We start from the raw sequence: 24,037 nt of genomic DNA, 5'->3' as shown, positions 1-24,037 counted from the left end.
TCCGTTTAGCCAGATACTCAAGCGAGCAGCGATGAAACGAATGTCGGCGTGCCGTTAGCTAAAGCGGCGAAGTGACGTATACTCTCGATGACATCTACATCGCTGCAGTTACGACATAAGTATGTAAGTCATTTGACTGTAGACCAATTTTGTTTGCGTGGACTCCCGTCCAACTGTGGGCTGTTATAACCCCGATTACATGTCGAAGCTATGGTCGTGCCAATCGGTTATCTGGCCTTGATCTGCTCCTAACCAATTTAAACCAGGCGTGTCGAGGGCTCTGAAGACAACCTCTTCCATTTATTCGTCTGCTTGATAAAACTATTTTTTTGCCAGAGTTTTCAGTCAAGGAGGTTTGACTCTTTTTCAGCTCATTTAGATAATAAAAAAAAAATTAATTACTATTCTGTTGTATGTCCATCTGGGCCTTGCAGCGCTGAGGAGTTCCTCCTTTTCCACTGTTTACCCCAAGTGGAACGTTTGTGACTATTCGTATGATATGACCGAGCCAAAGTAGCCGATGTATTTTAATTCGCTGCACTATGTCTATATCGTTGTAAAGTTCATTTGGCTTGTTGCCATTGCCCAAGCTTCCCCATATATCGGACATTGATGAGTGACTGAAAAAGTGCGATTTTCATTCGTAAATAGAAGACTTCACTTTTTAATTACCTTGATCGATGTGGAGTCTCGTCTCTCGATCTCGATGCTGTAAACTACCACTCACACATGGCAATCCAAGCATTCGTAGAAGAAATTTGTGAATGCCTTGTCCTTCTCTTTTGTCCGGGCGCGAGCACCGGCTACAGCTGCAGCAGACATCGCAAGGCCCAACTTTTTTTTTCAAACTGTCCATCGTATTTCTTGGATGGCGGCGGCATCACGGCCACCGGCCTTGGACTTCACGAGGACATCAACTAGTTGGGAAGAGGCACCTTCCTAGGCGGCCATACATTGCAGCTGCATACCCCAAAAGTCATTGTCCTTTAAACATTTGCGAAATGGCTGGCCTACGCGCCTTTTAAGATAGAAAAACGTAGGAGTCGATTATTGTTCCAGCTATTTGACTACGGATTTTGTCTATACCAACCGAATGGTAGGTAAAAAGATGAATCAATGATAGGTCTGAGGAATGAAGCAAGCAAGAATACTTGACTGAGTTCAACTGGTCTTCTCTTTACTAACTCAGAAACAGCGAATTTCAGAAAGCGTCTAGGCTCTGAAGGGCTATAACGAATCCTGGGCCATAAGATGTCGTCTGCCAAGAGATTTTTTTTCACTTCTCAAGGAGGCTAAAGGTTGCAATGAGAAATCAATAGAATGAAAACCTTTGGATTCATTTAAAGCAAATATTTTTTATATGCTTTAAACGTCTGCCTAACCATCTCTACGCACACTTTTTTGAGACATGTAGGAAGTATAAAAAATCGAGGTTTTTATAAACAAACTTTTCGGAAACGTTCTCTTGCACACCAACGTAAGCTCAGCCTAATGTTTTAGAAACGAGAAGGGAAAGTAAAGTTAAAAGACCTTTACCTCAAACCCACTCAGCTAACACCCTTCTTACTTTTGTCCGACCCATTGGAAATAGCACAATTTGAGTTGTAAAATGTTATTGATCGAGGTTCAAGTAAATAACTTCTTAAAAAAATCAATGTAAAAATACATAAAAATGTTCATTAATTTCGATTAAAAGATATTTTTTCCCTAACTTTTTATTAAAAAAAATTTAGTTGACATCATTTTTCCTTGAAAAAAATTTTAATTTTTTGAAAAAAAAAATCAATTTTTTTCTGGTTTCATTTTTAATTTTTTTCTGGTTTCGTTTTTAATTGTTTCTGGTTTTATTTTTCTTAAAAGTAGTTGTAGTATTTTATTATTTCCCAAACATTTTTTCCTCCAAAATAATTTTTGTTTGGCCAAAAATATTGATTTTCTTAAAAAATTAGGTTTTCCTACCATATTATGTAAATATTATTTGTTTCGTAATAAATTTAAAAATATTAGTTTTTTCCCAAAAAAAAAATCCTTAAAAACTACTTAATACCCAAAAAATGTTGATACTAAAAATTGTTTTTTTTTTAAATTTTATATTCCGAAACATAATTTTTTTCGAAATTAATAATTTTCACATTTTTTTAGTTATTTCTGATCTGTGTAAACTAGGAATGTTAATCCCGAGATTCTTGAAAAATAATCCCGGGATTTTCGGGACTTATGATTTGCACTGATGGCAATAATAGAAACTCCGTTTATTGACCAGTATTGGCTATATTTCTTTTTTTATTTAATAATTAATATTTCTGTTTTTATTTAATAATTAATATTTTTTTTTATAAATGTCTAGCTTATTATATATATAACACCGTGCGATAGTAAATTTTACACATAAAAATCATTATATTCGAAGATCCATGGGCCCAATATAGCAGAATTGCGTTTTTAGTTTTTCACTCTGACGTCAGTAAGTCAAAAATGATTTAAAAAATTCAGTGAAATATGCTTGGAGAAAGAAGAATTATGGGTATCAAATTAAAGGGGAAATTTTTTAGAATTTAAGCAGATTAAATTTTTTGGTGCATAAGGACTAGTAAGTATTGAAAATGTCCTTTTAAAATTTCATCCTTGAAATCTCGAAATATTTGTTTTTGAAAAAATTATATGTTATGGACTTATATAATCTCGATAACAACCTCGAATTTCGTTTTTCTAACTTTATCAGCTTAAAAAATTGCCTATCCACAAAATTTATTTCATATTTTAAGTATTTCTTACTCCCAGTTATGTACTATGTTTTTAACGGACATTTTTAACAAATAGTTCATTTCCATTGGATTGTTTATATGTGATTGGAGATAGAAGAACAGTTTTTATCGAAAAGTATCGATTAAGTAAAAGAGAGACAGATCGTCTGGCAACATCGACAATTGTTTAATAGTACTGTTAGATGTGGCAAGCGCTTTTTCTATGCAGATTTGCAGAAATCACTTTCCGAAATAAAAGTTGCAAGATAAAACTACAAATGAAATTACGAAAATCCCGTAATAATTTAATAATTTCAGCTTGCACCTGCCGCACCAGCAATTTCCACTTTTGCTGCAAGTGCTGTCAAACTAACCCCACGTCTCCACCTTCTACAGATTCTGTTAAAAAAGCGGTGTCAAGACAGAAATGTCAGGTGGAGACCGCAAAATTCCCACACTTAAACTATAACTGTCTTGGCGAATTTCTTGCCATCGCTGTCTTAACATCAGCTGCCATTTGGTAGTTTGACAACTCAAATTTCATTTTAGCGCGCCATCTACATTGGGTACAGTTCGATCTGATTGGCTTGATGCCATTTTGAAAGTGATATGTTAAGACAGCAAGTTGCCTACATGAGAAAGCGGGACAAAGTTAAAACAGAAATTTGACAGATGTTAAGACACATTTAGTAGAAAATGGAGACATGGGGTAAACGAGTGTTGCTGTGTGGCGCGATTTATGGCGAATTTGTCTAAAATTATAAAAATGTTTCGTCATATCAAAGAACGTAAATGTACATTTACGTTCTTTGGTTTGGCATTTGTGAGCACACGATTTTTCAATAATTCTCCTTTCGCCTATTCACACACCGATCCGGCAACACGCTTGGATACTAATCGTTCTCCATTACCGAAAGAGAATTGAAAAATTGTGGTAGAAATTTTGTTATTTTTTGTGTGCTGCGTTGTTTTTTAAAAAATTCTTTGGAATTTATATAAATTTTCCAACTAAAAATATCACAAAAAGTTAAATAAATATGTTGTACATTGTGTAAAATAGAAATAAGTGCTTGGATGTTGGATTTTTGTTGGAAATTTTCAGTTTTTCATGGACGGCGTTGAAGCCAAGAAGAATTTGCCAATGAGAAAATTTTTTCAGAGGAAGGCAACGAAAAGACAACGATTGAGCGTGTGAGTGAGTAGATCAAAGTAGAGCTCACTGGCGTCGCGCAAAGCACCGCATTCTGTCGCCAACAGAGGCAGAATAGCAGAGGGAAATATTTGTTTTAAAAATAATAATAAACAAAAAAAGGTGTGGATACAAGAGTTTGTGTGCGTGCGTCTGTGCTTGTGGCTACGTGAAAAAGTAATTGAACTTTAGGCGGCGGAAGCACGGTAGCACGGCGGTAGTGGAGAACATAAACGGCACGAAAGATGGCGTCGTCGATGATAGCCGCAGCGGCCGCGGCTGCGGCTTCGGCTGCGGAATCGGCATCGGCGTCATCAGCTGCATTGGCCGAACTGAAAAGAGAAGAAGATGGAGGAAACGAGGAGGGTGAGGAGGGAAATGATGAAGTGGTTAACTCCTCCTTGCGTTCCTGTGCCAATGATCCGGACTTTGCGGTGATTTGTGCATTTCTACAAAAGTTCTCCAAGGATTTGGGCATTGCTTTGCCGAATTTCAAGCATTTACAAGATTGGCTAACAAATACAGATGAAGGTAAGTAATTACAGATTACTAGACTGCTGACTGTTTTTATTTAACTACTATTTTTTTTATTAATAGTCTTCGATCAGTTGCGTGACCTGCACATTAAACTTTTGCGTAAAACGCGTAAAACTGTGCATGAGAAAAGCTGGGAGTCGGCGCTAAGCAAGTTCTGTTTCACTTACTCCGCTCAGGATGCTTGGGAGATAGAACGTTTTGGCTACAAAAAGTCGAGCTTGAAAGTAAAACTGCGTATTTTTAGAGTAAGCATATCCAAAAAAAACATTAATGATGCATATCGTCGTTTAAAGTATAAAACCGCGTATCAACAAATTGCAAAACCGCGTATCAAGATAATACAAATGTGAGGTTTCATAAATTATTTTTTAGAGTAAAAACACTCATATTTCAAAATGGTTCGCATTTTTATAAAACCATCGCATTTCTGGCTGGTATATTTCAGGACGAATGGATAAAGCTTGAGCCAAGGGTTTGTGTGAGAAAATCCAATTTTTCGGCAAAAGAAATCAGCCGTTTTGTAGAACGACGATACGCGGTTTTGAACTTTAAACGACGATATATTTCTGCTGTGAAATTCGAACTCAATTTTACATTCACTTACTTGCAGGAATTGCTGGAAAGTCAGTTCCAACGCAATGGAAAATTTCGCGCTCAAATACTCACAATGGGTGCCGACTCGTTACGTTCACAACCAATCGGTCGTGATCGACACGGACATGCATACTACTTTACACAGGATGGCGACGGCAATTTACGCATCTATCAGGAACATTTGGACGAGGACATATGGCAAGTTGTCGCCACAACACGCGAAGAACTAGTTAACCTGATATCACGATTGCGCGGCAACGAAGTAGTGTTGCCTTCTACAGATATTGGTGTGGATGAAGACACCAGCAGCAGTAACAGTTGCACAGCTCAGGTGGAGAAACCACCGCCACCAGAAGAACAAGATGACTCACAGGAGGAGGAAGCGCGTGTACCAAATTTGCGTATAAAATTATCTAATAATGGTAAATTAACTGTTTCATCACCAACAACCACTGCTCCGGTCGCAACCAAACGTGCTTTGGAAGAGGTGGATAAAAGTTCACCGCGCAGTGAAGAGTTAAATATAATCAAAAAAGCGCGTCCTTCGCTTTTAGATGCCAATCGCGCCAAAAAACCGAGCAGATATGAAAATACAAAATCAGAGGGGGAAGAAGAGGATGAGGATGACGATGTCGATGATGACGAAGAAGAATTGTCCATAGAAGAAGAAGATATAGACAGTGCAGCGGCGGAGGAGGATGAAAATGAGGAGAAAGAAATAGAAGACTCTGATGGTGATTCGCATCAAGAGAACGAAGTGGGTGAAGCTATTGAAGAGCCGCCACTTGTGGTACGTGGCGAGGGAAGTGGTAAGGGCTGCGAAGGTGAAAATATCAATAGCAAAATTTTTTGCCATTGCGATTTTTTTGAAGGTAACTATACCGATACGCAACCAGACTGCATGGTCGGTGAAGAAATTTCAGAGGAAACACTTTATGTTTACGGCGAAGGAAGTGGCGCGGAGTGCTTAGTAGGAAATGGCAAAAGTGAAGCGGAAACAACAGCAGCAACAACTACAACAACTGCTACGACACCTACAAAAACAGACGAGGCAAAAGCGACATTTTTCTTTGGCGAGCCAGGTTGCCTTAAACTTAGTCCAATAAAGCAAGCACCCAAGGATGGGGACAAAGAAGTAGAAAGTGTCGTTGAAGAGGATTTTGGAAAAGAAGCTGTATGCACAGAAATAAATAAAGATGAGACATCCGAGAAGGACAAAGCCGGAAATGAGGCTGAAATGGCTGATGGTGAAAGTGTAATAGAAAATAATAAAGACGGTGGAAAGGAAGATAGTAAAGATGTAGCTCCAGCAAAAGTTGATAATAGCTTAAAAGCAGCAGCAATTCCGGAAATAAACGAACATTTGACAAAAGTCACCACTAATGGCGAAGATGTTGATTGCGGTGAGATTTCGCAACAGGAAAATGGTAAAATTGAGGTTGAACGTGATGAGAAGGTAAATGAAGAAAATCAGCACGACGAGAAGGTTGAAGTTGCGGCTGTGCCGCATGAAGATGTCCGCAATCAGAAAGAAAATACTGTAGAACTAAATATGCAGGATAATACACTGGACCACAACAAAGCAATAGCAAAAGAAAATGATTTAGAAGATGAAATATTAAAGGAAAAACATAAGGACCAGACAAATAATGAAGTGGCTGAACATTCGGGGAAAGTAAAAGAGAATATTTTAGAAGAAAAAAATAATGTAGAGAAGGAAGTTGAAGTCAAACCAACCGAAGAAGAAGAGGAACACGCGAAAAATGTCGCACATCCTACTGATAGTGACGACAACACATCAAAGGAGTCAGCCTATGAAGAAAAGAAGGACGACAAAAAAGCGAACAGCAGCGCAGATGTTAAGGAGAATGATGTTAAACTTCCCGAAAAAGCTGCTGAGGTAGATCAGGCAGACATTGTTGATATTGAAGAGGCGATTATCGCCGACACAAAGCAAACAGGTGTCGTTGTTGAAAAAAAGAAGGCTGAAGATGTCATAAATAGTGAAGTTGTTGATACAGAAAAGAAAGATGGCATTCTTACTGAGGAGAAGGATGACTTTCATATCGAGAAGGAAGATGGCTGTCATAAAGAGAACAAAGATGACTTTCATACAGAAAAAGAAGGCGGCGGCATTGAAACAGACGAAAAGGAAATTCCCACGCACTCAAGTGAATTATTGGCAGAGAAAACCAATTGTGAAAGTTCAGCTGTCGCAAGTGAGGATGCAACAAATCAACCAACAAATTGTGAAAGAAAATTAACTGCTTCAGTAAGCGATAATATTGAGGAACCAATATTGCCAACACCAAGCATAAATAATATAGAAAAAAAGACAGACACTGCTAGAGCAAGTCCACCCACTAAACCAACTGAGAAGGCTCTTATTACCACTGTCGTTTCCACATCCCATGCTGTAGTCAATCGTAAACGTCGCCTGGAAGACTTTGCACCGCCGCCCGTACATCGTTTATCAACTTCAGAGAGTGAAGTAGATGTACTTTCGGAGCAANATAAATAATATAGAAAAAAAGACAGACACTGCTAGAGCAAGTCCACCCACATTGAATGCCACTAAACCAACTGAGAAGGCTCTTATTACCACTGTCGTTTCCACATCCCATGCTGTAGTCAATCGTAAACGTCGCCTGGAAGACTTGCCACCGCCGCCCGTACATCGTTTATCAACTTCAGAGAGTGAAGTAGATGTACTTTCGGAGCAGCAAGAAGAACTTGCTACTGAGGATGACATCGACCCAGCCGATGTAGGTGGCAAGCGGCTAAAAATGCGCCCGAAAATAACTAACACCGACTTGCGTAAGAAAGTAGAAGCACAGAAGGGTCGCATTGAAGAGACCACATCATCCAGTGGCGAAGAAGATGCGCGCCGTAGACGAAAAATTATAACGCCGCGTCGACAAATCGAACGCTGTGTGAAAAATCTCAAGGTGGCGCACGAAGCGGCTGCAAAGAGGGAAAGCAGTCTAGCACAAACAGCAGCGAAAAACGCTACGAGCCCGATCGTCGCGCCATTGGTGGAAGAGAAGAGCATGCCACTTAATCTGACAAGCCCCACCGCTTTGGCGTTTCCAGTGTTCGCTTCTGCAACAACAACAGCTGCAGTAGCTCCGATGGTATCGCCGTTTGCGAGCACAGTGCCAGTATTGCCAACGCCTGTGGCACAAATGCCACCGCCGTTAACGCTAGAACGCCCAACACTAGCGCCAACGCCAACAATTCGCCAGAAGCCAACTCTTGCTGAAATAATTGAGAAAAAGTTGAAAAAGAGCAATGAAAAGACGGCGCCAGCTGCAGTAATAGTGAATGCGTCGGTGTCCAACATTGAATCAACAATAACCTCTGCTCTTTCAACAAAAGCAACAACCGAGGATAGCGATGGTAATGCGCTAGCCACATTTCCGCCTCCAAAAAAGTTGCCCATAACTAAGCCACTCAAGAAGAATTTACTTACTCAGATCAGACAGGAAGAAAGTGATGAGGACTCAATACCACGCAAGCGAACAATCAGCGATGCCAGCGCCACAGCAGTCACAAGCGATATCGTTAAAAAGCTGGAGTCACTGGCCGGTGCTGAGAGCAAAGAAAGGACACCAGAGAGCAAGGTGCTAGAGCGCAAGACACCAGAGCGTAAGCTGCTAGAGCGCAAGACACCAGAGCGTAAGCTGCTAGAGCGCAAGACACCAGAGCGTAAAATGTTAGAGCGGAAAACGCCAGAGCGGAAGACGCCTGATCGCAAGATTCCAGAACGGCAAAATACTGTACGCCAAACATCAGATCGGAAGACACCAGATCGTCAACGCAAGCGACGTAGTAGTGAGGAAGTGAAGCCAACGACAAGCGCAACCGAGCCTGAAAGTAATAAAGAAATGAAATATGAATCGTTAGTGGAACAAGAAACAAAGGAAGAGGTTGCCGTAAAAAAGGAGAAGAGTCCATCGCCGGCCGATGCGGGGAATAGGCAATCAGATGCGGCATTAGTCGGTCGGCGCTCGAGTAGACGCAGTGCTGCGACCGTCATTTATGCTGAATTGCCGCAACCGAAACGCACAAGGGCGGGCGTAAAGACTACGGCGGCAGTCACGCCGAAGAAAGCTGCGGTAAAAGAGGAAAAAGCAATTGAGCCAACTGCGGAAGTAGCCAAGGTAGTAGAAAGCGACAGAAAGCCAACAACAATTACTGCAAAGGAAGCGAGCAAGGAAGTAAAAAAGCCCAAGCAATCGCCTAAGGCGGCAAAAGCAAACAAGAAGGATGCCAAAAAGGATACAGCAAGCAGCGCAATAGAAGAGGTAAGGGAATTGAATCGTTATTCGTATCGATAAAATGAGTGCGCCTGGGGCAAACCACGGAAGTGAAAAGATTCTTGATTAATTTTTAACCTACTTCACAAAAAAGAGAAAAGTTATCAATTCGTCGGAATATTTTTTTTTATTGTATTTTTTTATTTTTTATGTATGTTACCGCATAAAACTTTGGACCACGTTAATTCTGTTTTTAAAGGAAAGGTGTTACCTCACAGGTGGTCCCATTCTAATTTGATTTAAATGCGATCATTGCATCATGAAGAGATTAATGATAATCTTAAACTGTTTTTATGAGAATTGATGTCGGTTTTGCTTTTTGCTTAGGAATTACTTGTATTGTTTCTTATTCTTAGTACGAATGTCAACCACAATCTCAGTCTTAATATTAATCTCAATGTTAATTGCAACCTTATCTTATCCTATCTTTGCTAACTATATATTCGTTATTTCGTTTACAGCCGAAACCTAAAACGGAAATTAAAAAGGCAGAAACTCCCGCTCCCAGCGGAAAAATTACAAGTACACCTACAAGACCAGTTGCGCCAGCGACGCCTGCTGCTCAAACTGTTAAAAGCGCAACTTCGCCAACTAAAACCGCAACCCCGGAAAAGAGCGAAACCGAGACTACGCCTGCCTCAGCGCGCGGTCGAGGTGCGCGCCAGCTACTCGATGTGGACACTACCAATATTATTGAAACTATTGATTCTGAGACGCCGGTGCGTCAATCGCGTCGCATTGCACAACAAAAAATACGTGAGGAGGCCGAACGGCGCAAACTCGAGGAGATTGCACTGCGTACTATGAAGCAGGAGTTGAAGAAGAAAAAGAAGGCTGAGGCGCAAACAGATCCCACAGTACTGCCGCCTTCAGAACCATCGTCATCTTCAGAAGAGGAGAGCGAAGTGGAAATGAAGAAGAAAGCCAAAAAGAAGTGTCCGGGCAAAGATGGCTGGTCGTCGGGTTCCGAGGAGCAAGAAGAGCCAGAAGAAGATGATGAGCCGCCTCAGGAAAGTGATCCCGGCTCTCCGCTTTTCCGTTCCGACCACGAATTTTCACCCGAATCCGATTTGGAGGACGACACTCAGGTGGTACCAATGAAGCGTGCGCGTACCGCACGCAAAGAAGACGCTGAAGAGGGTGAAGATGGCGACGAGGAGGCGTGTCAAAAGTGTGGCAAGTCTGATCATCCTGAATGGATTTTGCTGTGCGATAACTGCGACAAGGGCTATCATTGTTCCTGCCTATCGCCGGTGCTGTTCTTCATACCCGAAGGCGATTGGTATTGTCCGCCCTGCCAACAGGAGCAGCTGATTGCCGCTTTAGAGAAACAGCTGAACGATTTCGATGAATTTGTGGAGCAGAAACGCTTGCAGGAAGAGGAGAATAAGCGCTTGGCGGCCGAAGCAGAGCGTGCCGAGCTAGTGCGTTTGGAGAATGAGAAGCAACAGTTAAAGGAGTTAAAAGAGCGCAAGAAGCAGAAGAAAAAGGGTAAGCGTCGTTGCGAAAATGATAAGGAAGGCGGCGAGGGTGAAAGCGGTGACACCAGCGGCAGTTCGGATGAGGATGATAGCGAGGAAAGAAATAAGAAGGCCAAAAAGCATGGTGCAAGTCCAAGTGACGATGACAGCGATGACGATAAGCCGCTGGTGAAGAAGGGCTCAGGCAAAAGCAAGTCGCGTGCGGAAAGCTATCGAGATAGTCACAAGCGCAGGCGCGGCGATGGTCGCAGTCGGCGACGTGCAGCGGCACGCGGTATCGCCACTCGACGGCGACAACGAAATACCTCGGATAGTGGCACCGGTAGCGGCTCAGCTCATCGAACTGGCAGCGAGAGCGGTGGATCGCGCAGCGGCACGGGCTCTTCCTCATCTTCTTCTCTAACCGACAGTGATAATGAGCCGATTTACAAACTACGCAAGCGGCGTCAAATCAATGTCAGCTACCGTTTAAACGAGTATGACGACTTGATCAATTCGGCACTCAAGAAGGAAATGGACGCGCTTGCAGGCGCAGGTAATTTGGGGCGCGGCAAAGATATTTCGACCATAATGGAGGCAGATAAAGAGGAGAAAGCACGACAACATCAACTTGAAACGGATGCTGCGGAAGCAGCAAAAAAAGAAGAAAAGAAGGATGATGAGGTGAAGGTAGAAGACGCAGAGAACGCAAAAGGCGCAGAAGGCGAAAAGGAGACCCAAGAGAAGGCAGATGGCACTGACAAAGGAAAGGCAGAGGAGGATGGCGAAGAATCCGATGAAGTGCTCAAACGCAAGGCGAAACCAAAGACGACTAAGACGAAGAAGAAGCCACGTAAATTGACTACATTAGACATAAGTTCCGAAGAGGACAACGCGTCTGATGAAGATTTCAAGACCTCTTCCTTTGAAGACGAAGAGGAGGAGGACACATCAATATCTGTGTCCACCGACAGCGATTCAAGCCTGGAAGTGTTTCGTCGGCGCGGCAAGAAGAACAAAAAGCAACGTAAGGCGGCACGCCGAGCAGTGCGCGAACGGCGTAAGGATCGACGGTTTGTTGTGGATGAAAGCGATGATGAGGAGGAAGAAGACCGTCCAAAGTCGAAAAAGAAACGAAAAGATGATTGGGATTACAGTGAGTCAGAGACGGATTCAGAAGCTTCCGAAAATCTCGAGGACGTTGATAGCGCTGATTTGTGCGATGACACAACAAGCGAATCAGATGGCGCCTGGTATCCGTCGAAGCGTAAGAAGCAACGCAAAGGCGGCAATAGTACGGTCGTGGCGCGCAAATCGCCCAAACTGAAGAAACAGCCTGTGAAAAAGGCGAAACGTGTCGAATATTCTGACGATGACGTCAGTGAGAGCGAAGAAGAGGAGGAAGACGACGAGGATGACATCACTGGCGGCAAGGGTTCGGGCAAACAGCCACGTTCACAGCCACTGAAATCCAGCAATTCTAATAAGGGTAAAGGCAAGGGTAAGGGCAAAGGAAAGACTACCGCATCGAAGAAGAAGAAGAAGCAATCTGACGATGAAGACAGTTTATCGGATAGCGAAGACAGCACTCGTCGCACACGCGGACGTCGCTATGCCTACTTGGATGACTTTGACGATGAGAGCTCCGATGGCGGCATAAAACCGGGTGTCAAACGACCAGACACGCCACCCGAGGAGCGTCAAAAGTTCATACAGAGGCAGGAGGAAATCAAGCGCATGCTGGCCGAGAAGAATGCGGAGGGCGCAAAGTTGGCTGCTACGCCGCGTCTCACACCCATCAAAGCAGATGGCGAAAAGGATAAGCGTTCGCCGACGAAGGCAAGCGAATCTTTGTCGACTGTACCGCTGTCGGTTATACGCCAAGCGAAAGCGCTGGATGCTGATTATCTGCAACGTAAAGGCGAAAGTGTCGGCGACTCGGACAATGTTGATGATGTGGATGCGTTTGACGATGCCGATCTACCCGATGACTTCCCAGAGGACATGGATGAGGATACCATTGCGCGCATGGTGGAAGAGGAGGAAGAGTTGAGCGCTGCTGCTGCCGCGCGCGACTTACCGCCCCCAGATGAAGTGTTGCGTACACCGACAAAACAGACGAGCAAACCCAAAGAAGCGCCTGTTGCGCCAACANCGCGACTTACCGCCCCCAGATGAAGTGTTGCGTACACCGACAAAACAGACCAGCAAACCCAAAGAAGCGCCTGTTGCGCCGGCAGCTGCTGCACCTGCTTCTGCCCCCATTTCAAATCTTACAACCAATACTACCGCAGCTGTTCTAAGTGCTGCTGCTGTTGCTGCCGCAGCCGCTGGGAAGACATCACTCATGAATCCCTCATTAGCCGCTTTGTCACAGATGCCCGGCGCCAGCTCAGGGCCTGCGTCGCACCATATGTCATCGATGCCGTCAGGTCTGCAGGAGCTCACCCGCAGTAAACGCTTGCCGATGCCGACGCTACATCCTCCGTTGCTGCGTCATCAATTTCCACCACATAGCGCCAGTATGCCGCTTGCTCATCTGCTGCAGCGTCATCCCACTTCAACGCCGCCTACGCACTTGCTGCAGAGCGCACTTAACGCGCCGCTTGGTCAACCCTTGAACCGTAACAGTTTTCCACCACAGCATATGCCGCGTCTACCGGCGGGTGTGACAATGGAGCAAATGTTGGCGGCGCAACATCTTATGAATGCTGCTGCGCGCCACAATCTTCCACCCACATCACAACCTTTGCCTGGCGCGCACGGCTCGCGTGATGCAGTTGCAAGCTGTGGGGTTGGCGGTGGCACAGGGCACAACAGCAGCGTTACTTCTGCGCCAGCTGGTGCCGGCGTCAACAAAGCTGAGCCGGAACCAAAGCCGCGCGGTAGACGAAAAAAGATTACACCTTTGCGGGATACTTTACAAAAACAGCAAACAGCTGCCGCTGTCACCGCGGCAACGACACAATCAGATAAAGCGCCTGAGCCACCATCCAGCAACGGAAGAGGTGGCAGCGGCGTCGGTGGCGGTGTCATAAAGTCAGCAGTCTCTGCTTCGGTTAACGCTCCACCACCACCGCAGCTATACAAACAGCAAGAGGGCGCAGCGCGTTCCAGCGCTAGCTCAGCTGCAGTATCACAAGCATCGGTAATAACGCGCATGCCGCAACTACCAGCAGCCGCCGCGCATGCTAGCGTTGTCAGAGCCATGAGCAACTTGTATCCGGGTGCTGATGGTGAGTTTGACATTGCGTGAATTATTTCAGTTTAATAAATAACACAATTTATTTGTTTTTGTAGTTGCGCGCTTCTTTGCGCCACCGACATCACTGTCAGCTGTTAGTGGCGCACGCCCACCACCTTCAATGCAACGTCACCGCGATGCGCCAGGCATGCCAGGATTACCGCCACATGGTATGCGCCAAAGTTATGGTCCACCACCACCATTGCGTGGCAGCGCTTCAGCACTGAGCAATCATGGCCAACCGCCACAAGCTGGAGCCGGCGAACGTCCCACATACCCTGCACCGGGTGAACATCATATGCCTAGCGGTATGGGTGCTAGTATGTATGGTGGACCACCACCACCAGCACGTCATTCAACGTCACATCTGAATCCATATCGGTAAAAAAATGGTTTCCAAAATGCAAATTTATGTAGTAGGGCGTTCCGAAGTGTTGACTTTGCTTCTATTTCTGTCTTTTTGCAGGCCACCAATATACGGCAATCCTAACTTTGTGCCACGTGGACCACCTGTGCCGCCGAATTTACGCGTTCCAGTAAGCGGAGGAGGACCCGAGTTTGCGAGTGGCCCACGTAAGTGAATGTAAAATTGATTGCCTGCTTCATAAACTTTATTAAAAATATATATATAGAAGAAACTTTGCATACACCGTAATGGACAATGATTTTAGGGTATCCGTCTAGAATATTTTGCAAATGGTTAGTTTATTATTGCTGCTGTCGGTAATAGCCTCTTTATGACCTTTTGAGTGTATAGAGTCTGCCGCAATGGACTTTGAGATTTGGGTAAGCACCAGGAAGACAATGAAATCATTGTTGGAATTTCAACCCCTGCCAATTGGAATTCAAAGCGAGTTTTATTTAAATTCACTCGGCAGGGAACNTATTATTGCTGCTGTCGGTAATAGCCTCTTTATGACCTTTTGAGTGTATATTAGAGTCTGCCGCAATGGACTTTGAGATTTGGGTAAGCACCAGGAAGACAATGAAATCGTTGTTATCAGGAAATTCGGGTTCTGCATTTCGCTTTCGAGTGAATTTCAACCCCTGCCAATTGGAATTCAAAGCGAGTTTTATTGAAATTAACTCGGCAGTGCCTGTATAACCTAGGCACCGGCTCATATCACTGGTTCAGAGTTTTTTAATGGTCCCTTGAATGTAAAGAGCCTCCCGCATTAGACTGAGATTTAGGATATGCAGCTGAAATGTTTGCATATTATCAAAATGTTTTTGGTACAGGTTCTTATTTTGATTTATTTATTATTACTTGTTTATTATTTATTTATAATGTAAAATTTTATTGAGCATGCGACTGTTCTTAATGAAAGCGTTAGAAGGTTCGGAGATTATCACATCTCTTCATCACTGGAACTTGAACCAGCAACGACCATTGGTCTACCCACTCAGCTAAATTCGCCATGTAATTTGTCGTTGCTTTTTCAATTTTTCAATTTTTCAATTTATCAATTTCAATTTCTCTTAGATACCTCATACCTGCCTTAGGGCGGCAGAAAACTGTAGCGCTCCTATTCTTTTTTTTTACAACTTTTGGGCGCTCCTTCCTAACGACAATTTGCACTGGCAGTCTGGCAAGGTAGGCAGAAAGGAAAGGTCTTGAACTCAACTAGTTCCGGATGTAAAGCGATATAAGAGACAAATTTTGAACTCCATAAATCAAATCGCTAACCTTAAAATGTCAAATCAGGCGACATTTTTAGGAGTTTACTCGACTTTCTGAAAAAGAAACATTGACGAGTGCAGAAAGAAAGCATTCAGTGCGCTTTATTGCATGCGGAAAATGCGCGCCAAATGATAGCCAGTAGCCTCGGGAGGCAATATGCGCTATAAGGGTGTGTATATTTTGCCTAGACTGGTCTAAACTAACCGAAGTTTTGAGCGCTTGCCACAAGTTCAAATCCGTTCACAGGGCTTTGCAGCGATATAAGATAGACCAAGCGAGTTAATTGCATGTGATGCGTTGACTTGTATACTTATATGCCTTAATATTAATAACTCGTCGTTCAAAAGTTTTATTGGACGAAGCAGCAAATCCATAGATGCTCAAGTCTCCTAAAAACTTCGAGGTTTTATAAGATAAACTTAAGAGCACGAAATTTGAGGTTCCAAAATATTCCAAATGCAATCAGTTTATCAGAATCATGTTCAAAAATTCGCTCATTAAGTGAACCCAGCATTCGCTGTCACTCCCCCAAAAACTAAACTCTCACCTCTCATGGCAGGTACTTATTCACCATATGGTTATTATCCACCACCGCCACCATTGACCACACCACATGTATCCCAGCTACAGCGACCACCCACTCCCGCCACAGTAGCTGCCGCCGCAGCAGCAGCAGCAGCGGCGGCAGCGGCAGCAACATCAAGAGGAGGCCCATCAGCAACATCTTCAGCATCGGCAGCCACTTCCGTAGCGGCAGCAATTTCAGCAGCAGCAGCTATTTCAGCGGCAGCAGCCGCAGCATCAGCAGCAGCAGCAAGCACCAACAACACGAAAACCATAACAAAAAGCGCAGCAGCAACCATTTCAAAGCCCAGCTCGGTCATTGTGTCTGCGCCACCATCATTATCAAGCACAAATGCTACACGTAACATTGCCCAAAAGTCGCCAATACCAACGCCAACAATAACACAGGCGCCACCATCAGCGCCACCAGCAACGGCAGCATCAGCTACACCAAATTCCACACCCGTTTCCACGCCAGCAACATCAACCGCTCCATCAGCACCACCACGACCAATACCGACACGTGCAATCGTAACCGAATCCATTACGGTGACTGCCGCCCCAGTCGCTGCAATAGTCAACAACAAAACACCCGTGGTGACTGCAACTGCAGCAGCCACAGCAATCACGGCGAATGTTGTAAGCGAGCCACCACAGCCACCCAGAAAGAAACTCACCACACTGGAAACATATGCTGCAGCACAAACCAAATCACCATTGGTCATTACCGGCGAATCATCGGGTTCGCGCAGCTCACCAGGTGGTATACAGGGCGATGGCGGTGATGATTCGTCCTCTGCGCAAGGCGCATCCTCAGCAGCAGCTGCTGCTGGCAGTGGTGAAGGGCAAGCGAGCGAATTTAGTGGGTTGGTTAGCTACTTTAGCTCGCAGCATGATGACTATAACACATAACAACACACGCGAACGAAAATTAATACATTGTTGCGCGGATTTTAGATGCACGGAAAGTAGTACTTGTGTGCGTTTGTAGATATAAGCTACGAAAATTTTGGGAAAAAGTAGCAGCACTTATGGCTGGGAGCCGTTAGCAGTTGTAGGCAAATATTTTATGTATTATGTATATGTATGTATGTAAGGTAATGTCAAGTAGATTTCAACACCAACAACATTCATACATGCTGATATGACGCGGGCACGTTCGTTCAATAATGTAGCGCAAGGAAGCAGAAGCCCGAGATGTTTGCTTAGCTGACAGCATGTACTTTTTACTTTTATGTGAGGCTGTCCTCTTCTGCGCGACATTCGCTCTCGATTATTGGCGCGCTTATCGAATTCATTAAATGTTTAGGCCACTTATTGGAAATTTATTACTGTTTACATGACTCAGTACATCACTACAGTTTATGGAGAGGTAAATCGAGAAAAGAAATTTAATAAATACATATAGTTAATTAACATTGTATACTTAGTATTAGTGTTAGACTCACTCATCAAGAAGCAACAATTGAAACCAGACCGAAATATGAACAAAACAAAAAAACGAAATCACGTTGACAGGCGACACGTATNTTTTGCGGACTTTTTATTTTTGTATTTTACTTGTAAGCAACTGCACTATGCAATACATATATTGTGTGTATGTAATATGTACGAAAGTACGCTCAAAAATGTGCTTTGTACTAAATTAATTATTTTAGTTTTATGTTTTTTAATTTGTTAACTAATTTGTTTGGAAGCAATAGCTTGAGTATAAACGAAAGTTTTAGCGATAGTGGGCGCAAGTGTACTTGGAAGCTTGAATAAAAGAAAACAGCTCAAGTTTACACTAAAGCTTTTGTGAAAGCTATATACAGGCAAAAGTATTAGCATAAGCTTCAGTGAAAGCTGCAACTCAATTGCAGGCGAAAGCTTCAGGGGAAGCATAAGCTTAAGTTTAGGCAAAAGCTTAAGTGAAAGCTATAACGCAAGTGCAGGCGAAAGTTTTGGGCGAAATTAGAGTTCAAGCTTAGATAAACAATGAAAGCTACAGTGCAAATGCAGGAAAAAGCTTGAATGAATGCAAACAACCCAAGTATGGGCGAAAGCTAAGTGAAAGCTAAAACTCAATTGCAGGCTAAAGCTTTGTGGCAAGCACAAGTTCAAGTTTAGGCAGAAACATCAGTAAAATCTATAACAAGCGTAGGCGAAAGCTTTAGACAAAGAAAAAGTACAAGTTTAGGCGAACGCTTAAATGAAAGCTATAACACAAGTGCAGCGAAAGCTTTAGGCAAAGCAAAAGTTCAAGTTCAGCCAAAAGCTTGAATGAAAAACGGTCAAGTATGGGCGAAAGCTCTAAATAACGCAGTGCAGGCAAAAGCTTGAATAAGAACAAAAGCACAAGTGTAGGCGAAAGCTTCTCAGTGAAAGCTACAGCCCAAATTTTACAGGAAAGCAAAAGCTTCAATAACAACAAAAGCACAAGTGTAGGCGAAAGCTTCTCAGTGCAAGCTACAACAAAATTCAGGCGAAAGCTTGAGTGAAATATAGCAATTGCAAGTGCAGAAGCAAAAGTTCAAATGCAGGCAAAAGCTTCAATAAAAGCAAAAGCGCAAGTGCAGGCGAAAGCCTGTGAGAAATCAAAACCCGAAATTTTGACAAAAGTTGCAGCCCTAAGCACACAGGAAAACAAAAGTTCAAATGTTGGCATAAGCTTCAATTAAAGCAAAAGTGCAAGTGCAGGTGAAAGTTCACAGGGAAGCGAGAGCTAAAATGTAGCCGAAATCTTGAATGTTAAGAAAAACTCTAGTAAAGACGAAAGCTTGAATGAGAGGAAAAACTCGAATGCAGGTGAAAGCTTCAACAAAAACAACCACACAAGTGTAGTCTGGAATGTGAAAGCATAAGTATATGCAAAAGCTTAAAAGAAAAGAACAATTTTCAAGCATAGGCAAAGGGTAGAAAAGGGTAAAAAGTCAAAGCTAAAGCTATTGATTTTTTTTTTTATTATATTGTATTATTTAATTAATATCATTCTTTTTAAATTACATATAAAGTAGGTAAATATGGCAAATATTATGAAAACAACATACAAAAGTATAAAAAGTATACTAAAGGAGTAGCATTCGTATTACATATGTATGATGCCTACAAAAATTTGCTTCTAGTTTTAACTCATAAAGAAAAGATAAAATAAATTTAATCGACATGCAATTTGCGCCCCTCGCAGCTGCGCAATATGTATGTAACTATCATCCATAAAAAAAGGTAAAGAAAAATATATACAAAAAAAAAAAAAAACTAAAAGGATCAAGTTTAATAACAATAATGATACACTGTAGATTTAATATACATAATACTGAATATATTGATATATATATATTATAAATAAAAAAAATGCAATTGATTTCCTTCAATATTTAATAATTTGCGGTAGTCCCAAGACGCCAGCCAGGGTTAAGATTTTTAACGAAAAAGTGCTCGAAAATTTCACTTGCAATATTTGTCTTGGAAAAATGCTTGCAAGTTTCGAGTTTTTCACGTTCGCAAGTTTTGGGCGACCGTTCTCTTAAAGGAAATGGAAAAAAATTGAAATATCTCTTGACATAGTCTCGAATGCAAAGTACCTTACCTAAATTAGCTTTATTGTCCTCTTAGTTTGATGGATGATAACTGGAGGGCCAAATATTTTTCTACTCTCGAGCCTTTACCACTTCGCATTGGAACAAATTAGAGTGAGTTCATTGCTTTAACTAATTGTCTTTAAATACTGCCCCTAGTTCTTTAATTTTTTATTCAATGATGATTTTTGATTTGATTTGGGCTATGAAACATTTAATACTTTGATTACAAATATACAACAATACTTTGCAAATCGCATCGATTTGCAGAACATGCCTGAATGCCTTCCAGTAGCATGGAATGACACGCGGCGTCAAACGCATTTGACAAGTCCAACGCTACTAGTACCGTTCTCTAATAGGGCCGATTTCGGTTGAGGCCACGGGTTATCTGACAATGGCAAATTGAGGGCCTTTGCGAGATATGCTACATCCGCCGGGAAGGCAAGGGTACGTGAAAGCTTAAATATGTACAAAAGCTCCATTGAAAGTTATAGCGCAGGTGCAGGCGAAAGCTTTAATAAAAATAAAAGCTCAAATAAAAACGTAATGCCAAATTTCCACTAGGCATTGAAATGACATGGATAATTTTTTAAGCGAAACATTCAGGCATTCAGGTTCTCCAATTCACTTCCGAGTGAATTTCAACTCCATTCAATTTGAATTCAAAGTGGCTTTGGTTGAAATTCACTCGGTAGTGAATGGCAGAACCTGCCCGATTGTCATTAAAATTTTAGTCATTTAATACCTAGGAGAAATTCGGCATAAGCTTCAGTGTAAGCCATAACGCCAGTGCAGGCGAAAGCTTTAGAACAAAATTTTTTCAGTTATAATCTTTGGAGGCTATTGCTTTCCCCATGGCCACCGGGACTTCACCGCTGATGAGAGCAAGGTGCGCACGTTTTTGTTTTTGTTTTTTTTTGCTGTTTATACAGCCTTCTGAGCACTCGACGTTTGGCCTTATCCGCAGAAGGATGCAGTGTAAATTGCCGGCTAAAGTAGGTCGCGCATGAGGCGTGACCGTCGAATAAAGCTTCCACTATGTCGTCACGCTCGTTAGCAAATACATACAGCCGCTTCAGCCGGTAAGTTGTCGGGTGGGTTTACATAGCTGCAAGATTCGTCTGTAATTATTTGATTACGTTTTTGAAGACTTATATCGCATAATATTCTATGATTAGCAGAGAGCATAGTTTATTTCCACCAAGCCTTAACTGCAGCGGATGCCTATTGGAAAACGGAGATTAAATGTTAAAATTCTTGGAACTTACCTCAGCTCTTAACTACAGTAGTTTAATACATATGGGTATGAAAAGATCAATTTTTAAAAGCTTTATTTCGAAAATATTTCTTAAGAGGGTTGCCACCTGTTTAGTAACCCAAAATCGATTTGATTTGATAAATTAAGCGATGTTTTTTTTTTTTTAATATGGGTTTAAAACGAGAGAGGTTTAAGTGAACTTTATTATTAAAAAATTTTTGAAGAAGCTTGCCACCTACTCAATAAATTAAAATCAGTTTAAATAAAAAGTTAATTAATTTTTTTTTATAAAAATGTGTATTAAATATAAGTACGTACATATGTATATATGCTATCGAAAAAATTTTAAGAAAGCTTTAATTCTTTATATATACTTTTGAAGAGCGTTGCCCCATGTTAAGTATCTCAAAATCAATTTAAGTGATAAGTCAGTAAATTTTTTTAAATATGGGCATCAGACGAGAGTACGACAGGTGTGCGGACGGTCGGCACTTATTAGGGGGTGTCTTCCGTCCGCATGCAGGCTGTAGCTATGGTCATGTCCTGGAAATAGTGCTGGCTAGTGGTAGTCGAGCGCAGAGAAGAAAACACGTGGGGAGGAGAGATTGATATTAGAGTACAGTCGAGCTATGGGTCTGACATTGATCTCACACCTTCTGCGCTACCTCTCCTTTCCATAAATTACCCCAACTCCAAGGTGAAACAGCGTATGCCGAAAAATTCATGGCTAATGGAGGGTGCCTGGCTCCTAGTGTGCGGACTCTGGATATCGGTCGTCCTCCAGTTTCAAGGTGGGTTCGGGATACCCCGGTGTATTTCTCCCATTTTCACGTTACTGTGGGGAACACGTGAAAAAATAGCAAAAACATTAGAAAAAATTAGAAAAAATTTGCCTGATGGAGCTCCAAAATCATCACTCCGGATCAAGCCTGCAGGGCTGAGGTCATTCCGGCTATGTCAGTGGCCAGTGGGTCGCCTGATCGTTGTCAAGCTCAGCTTCTGGCAGTCTAGTGTCCGAAGGTTCTTCGCACTCAGAAGTCGATAGCTGCTGCCTCAGGTCCAACTAAAGTCCACACATTGGTGCAAGGAGTCACCTTATACCCTACTTAAGGCTTTGCCCCTTTGAACTTCAGAGAAAGGAGAGTTTTCAAGCGAACTCTAGACCGTGGAAAGTCTAGGAAAGCGGCTACACAAATCGCCAAGAGTATTTCAATTTCCGCTGAGAAGCTTAAACGGGTGCGCTCCGAGCAGCGAGGGGATGTGAGGCCAATCGAAACAACAGCAAGACTTCATTCCCGTTGACACCGTCAACAAACAACTTGGAGCAGAGAAATTGGCTCAGCTTCAAGAATTTATAAACGATCGCGTGATTAAGCGATCGGGGATTGATGTAATGCCGGAGTACGAGAGATGAGTCCCTCGAGATGGGTGGCTTCTCGTCGTCTGCTCGAATGGCCAAACCGCGTCATGGGTACGGCTGCACGCTGAACAGACTAAAGCCAATAGTGGCCTTGTTGTGTCCTCCTTTCCTCAAAGCACTCAGCTAACAAACAAGAAGGTTCTGGCTTTCATCGCAGCCCCTTTTCCTTTCTGGAACATGAGCATCTCTAAAAAGGAATACAGCCCAAAAAGGTACAGGGCAGTTCTGGTCACTGTCTTTCCATTCACCATAGTCTTTCGAAATACAAAAGTAATTTTTAAGACAATTGTCAATTGTGGCAACTATCTTGAAAGCTCTTTAGACTAATTGAAAGATCTGCCATGGAGAAGGTCTTTGCGTAATGCTGTTCATCTTTTAGCAACAAGTTAAAAAAATTAAACTAAATTTAAAAAAATATATATTTTTATTTTAAAACAACAAAAGGTAATAAATAAAAGAGCAATAACAAATAAAAAAAAAAAAAAACAAGATGAAAATAAAGCAAAAAATACAAATAAAAAGAAATATTAAATTAATTAAATGAAATTAAAATAATTTTTTTTCTTCTTAAAACAATAAAATGTGAAAGTTAAATTAGGAAAAAATATTAACAAAAAAAAATTAAGAAAATAAGGTCATAAATATTCAATGAAATTAAAAAAAAAATATTCTTATTTGTAAAACAATAACATCTAAAGGGCTGTTTCCACCTCTCAAGAAAAACGAAAAATTCATATCCTTACCTTAATATAGAAAGGCCCTAACACAAATAATCGCTGAAATGCAAAAAAGCCGTAACTGACAAAATTTTTTTTATTGCTTAAAATAATGTGGGGACTTATAATTCGCTGAAATGCATCATAATCAATCAAAAAAGGAATACTGGATTTTTACTTAGTTACGGCTTTTTGTATTTCAGCGACGATGTGAGATAGGGCCTTTCTATATTAACTTAACGATATAAAATGACGCACAAGAAATGGAAAAGAATTTTTTTCAAAGTGCTTTTTCAAGCAAAATAAATAATGGAAAAAAAATTGTGATTTTTCTTGAGTGCTGGCTTCTAAGCTTTAATTAAAGAAAAAGTAAAGTGGGGGAATAAATACATAAAATAAGTTTCTAAACATGAAATTAAATAATATATATTTTCTTTTTAAAACAAAATCTAAAAATTAAAAGAAAATTGCATAAAAAAATGTAAATTATAAAAAAAAACCGCTGCACGAGGACTCGAACTCGGAGCTCTCAAATGGCACGCATAAATGATATGCAAGTGTTTTTTCCCAAAATAACTTTTCACTGAATGAGAGAGCTTTTTTTCCAAGACTTTTGTGCTCTTTCATTTCTTCATTTCTTTCATTTGTGTTATGAAGGACTTTTTATTATCTTAGGCCGAGGCCACTCTATGAGCGGCATTTTGGAATGGCGCTGCTCATCCGCTCATTGCTTGATCTCGGCCTTAGCCAG

General features: G+C 41.9%; 1 protein-coding gene across 2 annotated transcripts; it reads left to right on the top strand.

The window, feature by feature from the left end:
- The first annotated feature begins 3,714 nt into the window (after positions 1 to 3,714).
- On the top strand, positions 3,715 to 17,861 carry LOC108361799 (uncharacterized). 2 transcript variants are annotated; one of them, XM_017614563.1, is made up of 10 exons: positions 3,715 to 4,464; positions 4,531 to 4,715; positions 5,081 to 7,382; positions 7,582 to 8,687; positions 8,718 to 9,371; positions 9,845 to 12,997; positions 13,074 to 14,079; positions 14,144 to 14,468; positions 14,554 to 14,660; positions 16,328 to 17,861. In XM_017614563.1, the coding sequence occupies exons 1-10, from the start codon at positions 4,179 to 4,181 to the stop codon at positions 17,242 to 17,244; spliced, it is 10,041 nt and encodes a 3,346-aa protein (XP_017470052.1). In that variant the 5' UTR covers positions 3,715 to 4,178; the 3' UTR covers positions 17,245 to 17,861. The 2 variants fall into 2 exon arrangements, with proteins under 2 accessions (XP_017470052.1, XP_017470051.1); XM_017614562.1 differs by having other exon boundaries at positions 7,582 to 9,371.
- Positions 17,862 to 24,037: the final 6,176 nt, after the last annotated feature.

This window comes from Rhagoletis zephyria, unplaced genomic scaffold, assembly GCF_001687245.7.
Source record: "Rhagoletis zephyria isolate East Lansing unplaced genomic scaffold, Rhagoletis_zephyria_1.1 Rzeph_scaffold_00853, whole genome shotgun sequence".
Taxonomy (NCBI): Eukaryota; Metazoa; Arthropoda; class Insecta; order Diptera; family Tephritidae; genus Rhagoletis; species Rhagoletis zephyria.
The sequence above is the reverse complement of the archived record's forward strand: the minus strand, read 5'-3'. Positions and strand labels throughout refer to the sequence as shown.